The sequence below is a fragment of the Moschus berezovskii genome, chromosome 14 (assembly GCF_049115385.1).
Source record: "Moschus berezovskii isolate FMDL1 chromosome 14, NW_MosBer_1.0, whole genome shotgun sequence".
NCBI lineage: Eukaryota > Metazoa > Chordata > Mammalia > Artiodactyla > Moschidae > Moschus > Moschus berezovskii.
Genome location: NC_142473.1, coordinates 48287904 through 48300503, shown reverse-complemented (window position 1 = coordinate 48300503; position 12600 = coordinate 48287904). Strand labels below are relative to the sequence as shown.

General features: G+C 42.7%; 1 protein-coding gene across 10 annotated transcripts in view; it reads right to left on the bottom strand.

Moving 5' to 3' along the window:
• The window catches only part of DENND2B (DENN domain containing 2B), a 165059-nt gene that overhangs the window by 51116 nt on the left and 101343 nt on the right, over positions 1-12600 (bottom strand). For 7 of the 10 annotated variants that reach the window (XM_055423421.2, XM_055423423.2, XM_055423422.2 and 4 more), the window contains one exon: positions 8088-8192. In XM_055423421.2, coding sequence (XP_055279396.1) covers positions 8088-8167 — 80 coding nt within the window. In that variant the 5' untranslated portion in view covers positions 8168-8192. Of the gene's footprint in view, positions 1-8087; positions 8193-8412; positions 8595-9346; positions 9375-12600 lie in introns of those variants that run through there. The other 3 variants (XM_088843093.1, XM_055423419.2, XM_088843094.1) reach the window with 3 other exon arrangements.

The following is a 12600-nucleotide window of genomic DNA, read 5'->3' as shown; positions in this document are numbered from 1 at the left end:
GAGTACCAAGAAGGAGAATAGGGAGGAGGCCTGCCAGAGTCCTATCTCCAAGTCCGGAATTTTGTTCCCCAGGCCAGAGCAGTGGCTCAGCTCAGTAACTGACATCCCATTCTGGGACAGAAGTTAGAAAGAAACTGACACTCACATCTTGACCATCCTGGTCGCAAAGCGGCTTCATCTCAAATGGCTGGAAGACCTCCAGAGGGTCCAGGACAGCCTCGTCCTCCAAGTGGGGCTACACCTGGACCACCATGCACAGAGACTCCTAAGTCAGCCTTGGTTTGTCGGGTAAGCAGAACGGTGAAGTGAAGTCACTCAGTCATGTCCGACTCTTTGCGATCCCATGGACTGCAGCCCACCATTCCATCCATGGAATTTTCTAGGCCAGAGTACTGGAGTGGGTTGCCATTTCCTTCTTCAGGGGATCTTCCCGACCCAGGGATCGAACCCGGGTCTCCCGCATTGAGGGCAGATGCTTTACCGTCTGAGCCACCAGGGAATCCAGTAGCTGAGCACAAACTGAGTCACCTTTCCACCTCCAGGAAGCACATCTATCTGCCTATCACCTGGCTCATTTCTGCAGAGGCACAAAGAGGACTTGTGAGCTCTTCTCTGGGAGGGAATCAATCCCTAGTCCTCTGTGAAGCAGCAGCACTGAATAGAGAGTATTTACCAGACGTAAGCCATTTCTGAGACATGTGAAAAATGATGCCTTATGGGAACATCCCCAATGCCCTAGTCCAGCAAAAATGGAACTGCCATATAAAGCAGAACCAGGCCCCATCCAAAGCCAAGAGGGAGAAAAATGTAGTTCCAGGAAAACCTGCTAAAGATATTTGTGATGGTTTTAAAACACAGTACCCAAATGGCATGCCTGCTGTCAAAATGACCCCTAATCTTGAATCTGGGCTCTGAGATTGCTTGACCAATAGAATATGGTAGAAATGAATCTGTGCTTCTTTTCAGGCCCAAGCCCCAGGAAACCAACAGCTTCTGCTTCTAGTCTCCCGGGCTGTGAGGAAGCCCAGGTCATGTGGAGAGGGTGTTCTGACTGACAATCCCAGCTGGGGTCCCAGTAATAGGCAGCATCAACCCCCCAGACATGTGAGATCAGACGACTTCAAGAGACACCAGCCCCTAGCCACTGAGTCGCCCTAAGCCTTGATGTCTTTCCAGTTGAGGTCCCAGACATATGAGCAGCAGCAGACATGCCTGCAGTCTCTGTCTGATACCGGCTAATCTAGAGAGTCTGTGGGCATAATAAAGTGGCTGTTTGACACTGTGAAATTTGCGGTGGTTATGTGGCAATAGACAACTGGCTCAAATTTTGGTACCGAGAAGTGGAGTGCAGTTGAAACAAAGACCTAAACACTGACTGTGGACTGAGGCATGGCTACCGGGGGGCGGGGGGTGGTTAAAACAAAATAAAGAAGATGTTAGAAGCTCGAGATAAGGGGACCCTCATAATATTGACAAGTTTGGTAATTCTATCACCTGTGGTAACATGGAAAATAAATGAGATGAACTAGCCAAAGACATTTCTAGGCAGAGTGCTGAAGGTGCCATTTGACTCCTAACTGTCACCAGCGAAAGAGAAAAGAGATGAGCCAAACAGGAACTGTTCAGTTTTCCAGCAAAATTTAAAGGAAACATAAATGAAAAAGGACTTTCAGAGTTAGAAAATAAAACTAGTTTCAGTCTCTATCTCTCCAAGAAATAAAAAATTCTCAAATTAGGAAATGGCTTCCAGACTGCAGTCCGAGGGACTCTCAAGAGTCTTCTCCAACACCACAGTTCAAAAGCATCAATTCTTCAATGCTCAGATTTCTTTATAGTCCAACTCACATCCACACATGACTACTGGAAAAACCAAAGCTTTGACTAGACGGACCTTTGTTGGCAAAGTAATGTCTCTGCTTTTTAATATGCTAAGTTGATCATAACTTTTCTTCTAAGGATCAAGTTTATTTTAATTTTATGACTACAGTCACCATCTGCAGTGATTTTGGAGCCCCCGAAAGTAAAGTCTCTCACTGTTTCCATTGTTTCCCCATCTATTTGCCATGAAGTGATGGGACAGGTTGCCATGATCTTAGTTTTTTGAATGCTGAGTTTTAAGCCAACTTTTTCACTCTCCTCTTTCACTTTCATCAAGAGGCTCTTTAGTTCTTCGCTTTCTGCCATAAGTGTGGTATCATCGGCACATCTGAAGTTATTGATATTTCTCCCAGCAATCTTGATTCCAGCTTGGGCTTCATCTAGCCCTGCATTTCACATGAAGTACTCTGCATATAAGTTATATAAGGAGATGACAATATACAGCCTTGACATACTCCTTTCCTGATTTGGAACCAGTCTGTTGTTCCATGTCCAGTTCTAACTGTTGCTTCTTGTTCTACATACAGATTTCTCAGGAGGCAGGTCAGGTGGTCTGGTATTCCCATCTCTTTCAGAATTTTCCACAATTTGTTGTGATCCACACAGTCAAAGGCTTTGGCATAATCAATGAAGCAGAAGTAGATATTTTTCTGGAACTCTCTTGCTTTTTCAATGATCCAACAGATGTTGGCAATTTGAATCTCTGGTTTCTCTGCTTTTTCTAAATCCAGCTTGAACATCTGGAGGTTCACGGTTCACACCCTGTTGAAGCCTGGCTTGGAGAATTTTGAGCATGACTTTGCCAGCATGTGAGATGAGTGCAATTGTGTGGTAGTTTAAACATTCTTTGGTATTTCCTTTCTTTGGGACTGGAATGAAAACTGACCTTTTCCAGTCCTGTGGCCACTGCTGAGTTTTCCAAATTTGCTGGCATATTGAGTACAGCACTTTCACAGCATCATCTTTCAGGATTTGAAATAGCTCAACTGGAATTCCATCACCTCCACTAGCTTTGTTTGTAGTGATGCTTCCTAAGGCCCACTTGACTTTGCACTCCCGGATGTCTGGCTCTAGGTGAGTGATCACACCATCGTGATTATCTGGGTCATGAAGATCTTTACTGGACAGTTCTTCTGTGTATTCTTGCCACCTCTTCTTAATATCTTCTGCTTCTGTTAGGTCCATACCATTCTGTCCTTCATTGTGCCCTCTTTGCATGAAATGTTCCCTTGGTATCTCTAATTTTCTTGAAGAGATCTCTAGTCTCTCCCATTCTATTGTTTTCCTCTATTTCTTTGCATTGATCACTGAGGAAGGCTTTATCTCTCCTTGCTATTCTTTGGAACTCTGCATTCAAGTGGGTATATCTTTCCTTTTCTCCTTTGCCTTTAGCTTCTCTTCTTTTCACAGCTATTTGTAAGGCCTCCTCAGACAACCATTTTGCCTTTTTGCATTTCTTTTTCTTGGTAACGGTCTTGATCACTGCCTCCTGTACATGTCACAAACCTTCATCCATAGTTCATCAGGCACTGTGTCTATCAGATCTAATCCCTTGAATCTATTTGTCACTTCCACTGTATGATCATAAGGGATTTGATTTAGGTCATATCTGAATGGTCTAGTGGTTCCCCCCCATTTCTTTAATTTAAGTCTGAATTTGGCAATAAGGAGTTCATGATCTGAGCCATAGTCATCTCCAAGTCTTGTGTTTGCTGACTGTATAGAGCTTCTCCATCTTTGGCTGCAAAGAATATAATCTATCTGATTTCAGTATTGACTATCTGGTGATGTCCATGAGTAGAGTCTTCTCCTGTGTTGTTGGAAAAGAGTGTGATGATCAGTGCGTTCTCTTGGCAAAACTGTTAACCTCTGACCTGCTTCGTTTTGTACTCCAAGGCCAAATTTGCCTGTTACTCCAGGTGTTTGTTGACTTCCTACTTTTGCATTCCAGTCCCCTATAATGAAAATGACATCTTTTTTGGGTGTTAGTTCTAGAAGGTCTTGTAGGTCTTCATAGAATTGTTCAACTTCAACTTCTTCAGCATTGCTGATTGGGGCATTGACTTGAATTACTGTGATATTGAATGGTTTGCCTTGGAAACAGAGATCATTTTGTCGTTTTTGAGATTGCATCCAAGTACTGCATTTCAGACTCTTTTATTGACTATGATGGCTACTCCATTTCTTCTAAGGGATTCTTGCCCAAGTAGTAGACATAATGGTCACCTGAGTTAAATTCACCCATTCCAGTCCATTTTAGCTCGCTGATTCCCAACATGTCAATGTTCACTCTTGCCATCTCCTGTTTGACCATTTCCAATTTGCCTTGATTCATGGACCTAACGTTCCAGGTTCCTATGCAATATTCCTCTTTACAGCATCAGACTTTACTTTCATCACCAGTCACATCCACAACTGCATGTTGTTTTGCTTTGGCTCCGTCTCTTCATTCTTCCTGAAGTTATTTCTCCACTGGTCTCCAGTAGGATACTGGGCACCTACCAACTCGGGGAGTGGGAAGCTCTATTACTTGGCCATAAAAAGGAATGCATTTGACTCAGTTCTAATGAAGTAGATGAACCTAGAGCCTACTATACTGAGTGACGTTAAGTCAGAAAAACAAATATCGTATGTTAACACAAATATATGGAATCTAGAAAGATGGTACAGATGAACCTATTTGCAGGGCAGCAATGGAGATGCAGACATAGAGAACAGACTTGTGGACACAGAGGGGAATGATAGGGTGGGACGAATTGAGAGAGTAGCATTGAAACACACATTACCACATGTAAAATTAGATAAGCAGTGGAAATTTGCTGTATGATGCAGGGAGCTCAAATCCAGTGCTCTGTGATGACCTATGGGGTGGAATAGGGTGGGGTGTGGGAGGGAATTTCAAGAAGTGGGGGGACATATGTATACCTATGGCTGATTTATGTTGATATACAGCAAAAATCAACACAATAATGTAAAACAATTAAAAATAAATTTTTAAGAAACTAAGTTAATAAGACCTATTATGAAAGAACTATAGGAGTCAAATAGCACGTAGCCTATGCTCTATGAGACTGATCTCACAGCCATCTAGACAACTGGTCAACAAACAGTCTTCTGGATACCGGGTATTATTCCAGGCTTGGAGAAGACAGAAGGAAGTCAAAGTCCTTGACCCCAAGAAATCTATACTTCTATAGTCACCCAAGTTTCCCACACATACATCCAGAGGCAAGGTTCCTAAAAGACAATACCAATAGCTTATATTTTTAAGTCACAATGACCTGCACGCTGGAGTTTCACAGTGAAGAAGCTGTTGAGGAAATCAGCAGGCGTGACAAGTCTTCTGAGAACAGCCCCTCCTGCCCGCCAAGTCTTACAACACAAGTGAAATCTCCTGAGAGCACCAAGTGGCAAAGTTTACCCCATCGAGATGGCTGAACTAGTTCTCAATACACTTTTTTGTTTTCAAGTCACTGAGCTGCTTCTAGTCTCACCCAGGTCATCAGTACCAACATCATAAAGCCTGACCTCTAGAATTCAGAGGAGCTTTGAGAATCTCACCTCCCACCCCCAGAAATCGATGCAGCCAAATCTAAATAAGCTGGAGGGGGAGTAGTCTATGGGGAGGGAAAGCAGCTAAGGGTGAAGCATCACGCCCCTCTGGCCTCACTAACAAACAGAAAGGGAAGCTTATTCCAGGAGACCGAAACATAGTAAAGAACAGAACTCTGGTGGTCAAATGAAAGGTTGATTTCCTCCTCCTACATATCTTACTAAATCAAGAATGGGCTATAAAGGAAAAGGAAGATTATAAACTAGCAAAACACCCATAAAAAGCTAATAATGCAATGGAATCTAGGATCTTTAACCCAAACTAGCTCAGTGGTGGCACCAGGTGAGGTCTTATTCAAATTAAGGATAGAGCCTTGAAAATACATATCTTGGCACTTCCTCAGGGTACCATCTGCCTTTCCCCACCAGTTTTCCATGCCCCAAAGTACCCCTGCCCCCAAAGTTAGATACAAAGACTTCTCCGTGTCATCAGGTTCCTTTGCCTCCATGTGGATGATGTGGACAGAGATCCCCAAAGTGGCCAGGGCTCCAAGGCCCAGCTTTCCAAGGCCCCAGCACTCTTGCACTCCCCAACAAAAGTTTCAGTCACACCTGGGAGTCTTTTCTCACTGGCACTCCTCAATGGGCAATGCTTAAAGGGCCCCAGGTCCCAGGCAAATGTCTATTAGAAGGTCCGACTAAGAAATCTGGGTGTCAACATCATCGATCCAAACCGTAAATGCCTCGAAAAAAAGAAAACGGATCCTTCCTTTGTGTCCCTCAGTGTCCACCACAGAGCCTGGCACCTAGAAGGAGAGCCCTCAGGGTTGCCTGACAATTTCCTAAATGAACTGGTGACTTACTGCCCTACTTAGCCCGAAGAATAGCCCCAGATGCGGCTGCAGGTGGAGGCAGCCACCAGATGACACCACCAGACAACTGTGATGTAACAACTACAGCCCAGCAGTAGCCTCTGAGACAAGGCCTGTGACTCCATGCCAAAAACCGAGGAAAGTAGGGAGGGAAGCGGAAACATGGCAGGAAGGAAGGGAAGTGAAGACTTAGAAGGGAGAAATGCTTTTCTTAGGCATATCAGAGACTCAGATATTTACAAGTACCATCCATCATGTTACGACGGCAAGCATGCTGAGAAGCTAAAGGAAGAGGGATTTCTAAAAATGTATAAAACATGTAGGGCTGTACTCCAAATAGAAACTAGGGTGCCTGTCAGCAGTTCTGATTCTGCTTTGTGACTTTATGTAAACAATGCATCTCCCATCCCACCCACCCACAAAGCGGAAATTAGAAGAAACAAATACTTAAAGGAGCTGAGGGCTGCTGGGTACGGTAATTTCTAATTCAGGTTCTAAGTATACTCTTTCTTTTAACTTAAGAATAAAACAGTAAAATCACAAATAATGCTGATTTCACCCCTACAGTCTCATATAAAAAAGACAGGGACCTTCACCACCAGTCTCCACCTGCCAACTCACATTCACACCGCAGAGGAAGAAATGCCCCCTGACCAGCCAGAGCCCACCAAGTTGTTCCCAAGAAGCAGATTACGGGGGACAAAAAGTCTAAGACCCAGACCTGTTTCTGCCTCAGCCACCAACATGCCCTGGGAGAGTTCAGTTTTTCTATCAGCTTTACCCATGAGGTTGCTGGTCCCTGCCATCCTCAGCCTCACCCCATTCAGGGAAGCAAGTATGCCAGCAACTGTAGTCTAGGTTAGAGAGAGTGCGTGGGCAGAGGGTATCCTTACTGCTCTTGTTGCTACAGAGCAGATAGTCAATTTGTCCATCTAAGCCCCAAACTCTTCTGTATTTAACACGTCAGAACCTACCAGTTTCCATTTAGTTGGTACAGTCAAGCCAGACCATTTCCACTGGGACCAAACTCTGCACGTATGGTGTACAGAATTCCTCTTGCCTCCTTCAACTCCAGCCAATCCCCAGGGGCTACAGCCTGTGCCCCTCTACCAACCATACCTGGATTCCAGCTCTGAACGAACCAAACATCTAGCACAACCTCTGGGCAGACCTGAGTGTGCACCACTTCACCGGACTCAGTCTGGCGCTGCACAGTCCTGCCCTCCAGGAGGCCACGAGCCTGATCCCCATCTAAGAGAGCATCCTTCTCATAGCTACCCAATCCAGCAGCTGAGGTTCCAAAGCCAAACCCATCCAGCTGAGATTCAGAAGAAGGGGCTATGAAAGGTATGTGGCTTTAGTAAAAGAGGTTCTTCAAGGAAATCAGCATCTAGCCTAGGCCAAGACCTGAGAAGCTCTGGAAGCTTCTATCCCATTGCAGAGACGGAGCTAATATTTAATAAGTGGTTTTATTTGCTAGGCACTATGCTATGCACTGACATTATCATCTCATTTAATCCTCAAGGAAACTCTGGGAGACAAGTACTATTATTATTTTACAGATGAGGAAGCAAATTTTAGAGGGCATAAGAAAATGCCCTGAGATCTCACTGTTTGGTCAGTGGTTAAAGTCTGGCCCAGATGATTCACCTGGATGACTGTCAGAATCATGAGGATAACCACACTCACTTGGCAGCAGAACTATTCAGGACAGAGGGCATTAGGTGTCCTTTGATGCTACCCTCCACTGAGCTCCACTCCCCCAGGCAATGCTCCCCGACTCACCTGCTCAGAGTCCCCCGAGGGGCCTTAGTGCCTCCAGCTCCGTGGGTGATGCTGGAATTCTTGTTGGCAGTCATGGTCATTTCTGCTCTCTGCAAACACAGAGCCCTGCGAAGAAGACAAGACCAATCAGCCAAGTTTCCATGGGTAGCCCAAAGCACCTCAAACATTCCCAGATGACCTCCAGAACTGCCAGCAGGGTTTCTGTGGTGGGAGTGGGAACCACTTTCCCACATATATTTAATTCCATCTGTTACAGCTTGTGGGCCTCAAGGCTTCCCTGATCTGGGTTAGGGAAGAGTCTGTGAGCTAACAAATAACTTCTCACTTCACAGAAAATGATTTTAAAAACTCCATTCCCATCCAGCTTCTTCTCGTTACTGAAGTTAGAGTTTCCCAACTTTCTGGCATGCCATACAGCCCTTATGAATTTTGCCATATTTGTATACTTCCTGAACAATCATTTATGCAGTATTTTTCTTGAATCAACTTGAAACTGACATACTGTTCTTAACTTCATTCTAAACAATTAATCACTGACAAATATTTACTCAGTACCCATTTCCTGGACACTGCCATAAGCAAAGAATAAACCCAAGTCTCTGCTCTCAGGGAGCTGACATCCTAGCAGAGGGAAACAGACAATAAGCAGGCACATCTCACCTGTGTGATACGGAAGCGTATGCTGGTGTATCATAGGTATAGTGGTAAGTGGCAGGAAAGAAAAATGAAGCAAGGTAGAGGAAAAGAAAAGAAGATGTGCATTTTAAATAGGATGTTCAGGGAAGGACATCCTAATAAAGGGACACCTGAGTCAACACCATAAAATTATGAGCTATCATATTTTTAACACCCATTAAAGTAAAATTAATATGCTTTAAAGTATTTAAGCATTACAAAGTAAAAATGTTGTATATGTACCATATACAATTAGCTAATATCATATAATGTTGTTTTACGCTAAAATAATGAAGAAAAAGGTTAAAACTTAAGGGTACATCCAGACTGGAAAGGAAAAAATAAAATTATCTCATATTTGCAGATGATACAATCGTGCTTGTAGAAAGTCATAACATTTCCACTAAAACACCGTTAAACTAATATATAATGTCAAGCATGCTTGCAGGATATAAGGTAATACTTAAAGAATCAATTTCTTTCTACACACTAGCAATGAACAATCTCAAAACAAAATCAAGAAAAACAATGCCATTAATAATAGCAGTTTCCCAGGTGGCGCTAGTGATAAAGAACCCACCTACCAGTGTAAGGCTTCCCTGGTGGCTCAGAGGTTCAAGCGTCTGCCTGTGATGCTGGAGACCCAGGTTCGATCCCTCGGTTGGGACGATCCCCTGGAGAAGGAAATGGCAACCCACTCCAGTATTCTTGCCTAGAGAATCCCATGGAGGGAGGAGCCTGGTAGGCTACAGTCTACGGGGTTGCAGACTCAGACACGACTGAGCAGCTTCACATTCACTTTTCACTTTACCAATGCAAGTTAGACATAAGAGACGCAAGTTCAATCTCTGGGTCAGAAAGATCCCCTGAAGGAGGGCATGGCAACCCACTCCAGTATTCTTGCCTGGAGAATCCCATGGACAGAGAAACCTGGGCGGCTACAATCCATGGGGTCACAAAAGAGTCAGACACAACTGAAGCAACTTAGTATGCTGCACAATAATAGCAGCAAAAAGAATAAAATACTTAGGAAGAGATTTAACAAAAGAAGTGCAAGACTTATACACTGCAAACTGAAAACATCATGACAGAAAGTAAAGAAGACATAAATAAACAGAAAGACATCCCATGTTCACAATCAGAAAACCCAAAGTTGTTAAGATGGCAGTATTCCCCAAATCGATCTACAGATTGAATCAAATATCCATCAACTGCAGAAATGGACACTGATCCTAAAATTTTATGGCAGCGCCAGGGACCTAGAGCAGTCAAAAGAATCATGGAAAAGAAGAATAAACTTAAAAGACTCGGATTTCCCAATTTCAAAATACTACAAAGCCATAATAATCAAGACAGTGTACACATATAAGAACAGAAATAGAAATCAACAGAATAGAATTGAGAAATAAACTCATATATTAATGATCAGCTGATTTCAACAAGGATGATAATAAGATAACTGAAGAGGGAAAGAAGAGTCTTCTCAACAAATGATCCTCAGACAACTGTGTATTTGTATATATTAAAAAAAAAAAAAGTAGAACACTTACCCTGATGCTGCTGCTGCTGCTAAGTCACTTCAGTCGTGTCCGACTCTGTGTGACCCCCATAGACGGAAGCCCACCAGGCTCCCCGTCCCTGGGATTCTCCAGGCAAGAACACTGGAGTGGGTTGCCATTTCCTTCTCCAATGTGTGAAAGTGAAAAGTAAAAGTGAAGTTGCTCAGTCGTGTCCAACCCTTAGCGACCCCACGACTGCAGCCTACCAGGCTCCTCCATCCATGGGATTTTCTAGGCAAGAGTACTGGAGTGGCTTGCCATTGCCTTCTCCAACCCTGATACTACACACACAGAAAAAAGTAAAAATGGATCAAGAACTAAATTTAAGAGATAAAATTACAAAAGAAAAGCCTGGAAGAAAACAAAGAGGTAAATCTTTGTAACACTGGATTAGGCAATGGTTTCTTAGGTATGACACCAAAAAGCACAAGCAACAAAAAGAAAAAAAGACATAAATTATATTATATTAAATAAAAAATTTCATGCTATAAAAAATATAAGACAGTAGAAAGATACCCACAGAATGGGAGAATTGGCTAAGCTACTTGTATGCAGAATATATAAAGAACTCTTACAACTCAATAATAAAAAAGACACACAATCCAACTTAAAAATATGCAAAGGATTTAAACAGACATTTCCCCAAAGATATAAAATTGGCTAATAAGCACATGAAGCAATGCTCAATATCACTAGTCATTGGGGAAATACAAAGCAAAACCACAATGAGGTATTGGGTTGGCCAAAAAGTTCATTCAGGTTATTTGTAACATCTTATGGGAAACCCCAAATGAACCTTTTGGTCAACCCAACATTACTTCACACCACCAGGATGACTACAATAAAAAAGACAGATAAAAACAAGCATCAGTTAGACTGTGAGACTGTGGAGAAATTAGAACCTTCATTCGCTGCTGCTGGGAATGTAAAATTGTGTTGCCACTTTGGAAAACAGTTGGCAGTTCCTCAAAAAGTGATAATATAGTTACCACATGACCCAGCATGACCCATGCCTGGGTATATAGCCATGAGAAAGGAAATCATGTCCACACAAATCCTTGTACTAATGTTCATAAAAGCTAAAAAGTGGAAACCCAAGTGTCCATGAATGGATGATTGCATTGGCAAATGTGGAACTTTCCTGTGGTCCAGTAGTTAACACTCCAAGTTGCCAATGCAGGGGGCATGGGTTCCATCCCTGGTGGGGGAAATAAGATTCTACATGCCACAAGGAGTGGCCAAAAGATTTTTTTTTTGTGGTATATCCATAAAAAGGAATATTATTCAGACATAAGAAGATACATTCTTCATAGATGAACCCTGATGCCAGTTTTATGAAATGTCCAGAATAGACAAATCTACAGATATAAAATTAGTGGTGGCTCAGGGTTGGGTTTAGGGTGGCAGAATTGGGAGTGACTCCTATGAATATGGTGTTTCTTTTGGGGTATGAAAAAAAGTTCTGGAATGAGATAGTGGTGATGGTTATATAACTCTACAAATACATAAAAAAACAAATGAATTGTACACTTTACAGGGGTGACTTTTATAGCATGTGAATTATATCTCAATGTAGATGTTAAAAAAAAACTTTAAAAATTTTAAGTGCCTTGGAGAGTGGATGTGACACAGCAATAATTGATGTACCAAACATATTTTCAATATGAATGCGCACTCTGTTTTGGGCTAACATCACCTTCAGGGAAAAGTAAAAAGTAAATAGAAACAACAGTTCTCTCATTCTGATCGGCATTCTCATCACATTGACAAAAATGAAGCATCTTTGGATATGAAAGTTAAATATTTATTTATAGCCACTAATGACCTTAATCCTGGAGGGCATCTTCTTTATTACCTTGGTGCAAATAAGTGATTGGTCTCAACGATAAAAACAAGCCAAACCCACATTCTTGATATCATTTATAACTCTTTCCTAGTTTCAACATGAAATGCACTACCTTCTCATTGGCTCTCTGGTGATGGTGGTAGTGAGTGAAGTGGGAATTAAAGGGAGGAAGCAGTTGTAGGTGATAGCAGGTGGTGGTGACAGAAGTGAAACATCCCTCCTACAGTGAATACTACAGGAGCTTTCAGAAAAAGAAAAACCCTGAGCCTCACTTTTATCCTTCATGAAAAGCCTTCCCAACCTACAGGGGGAAAATCTTTATAAACTTAAGTACACAGCATAATATTAGTGATGAGGAGGAGGAGGGGGAAGACGGTGAGTCAGTCCTGCCACCAGAGCACCTGCGCACACTGGTGCTCAAGAGATGTCCTTC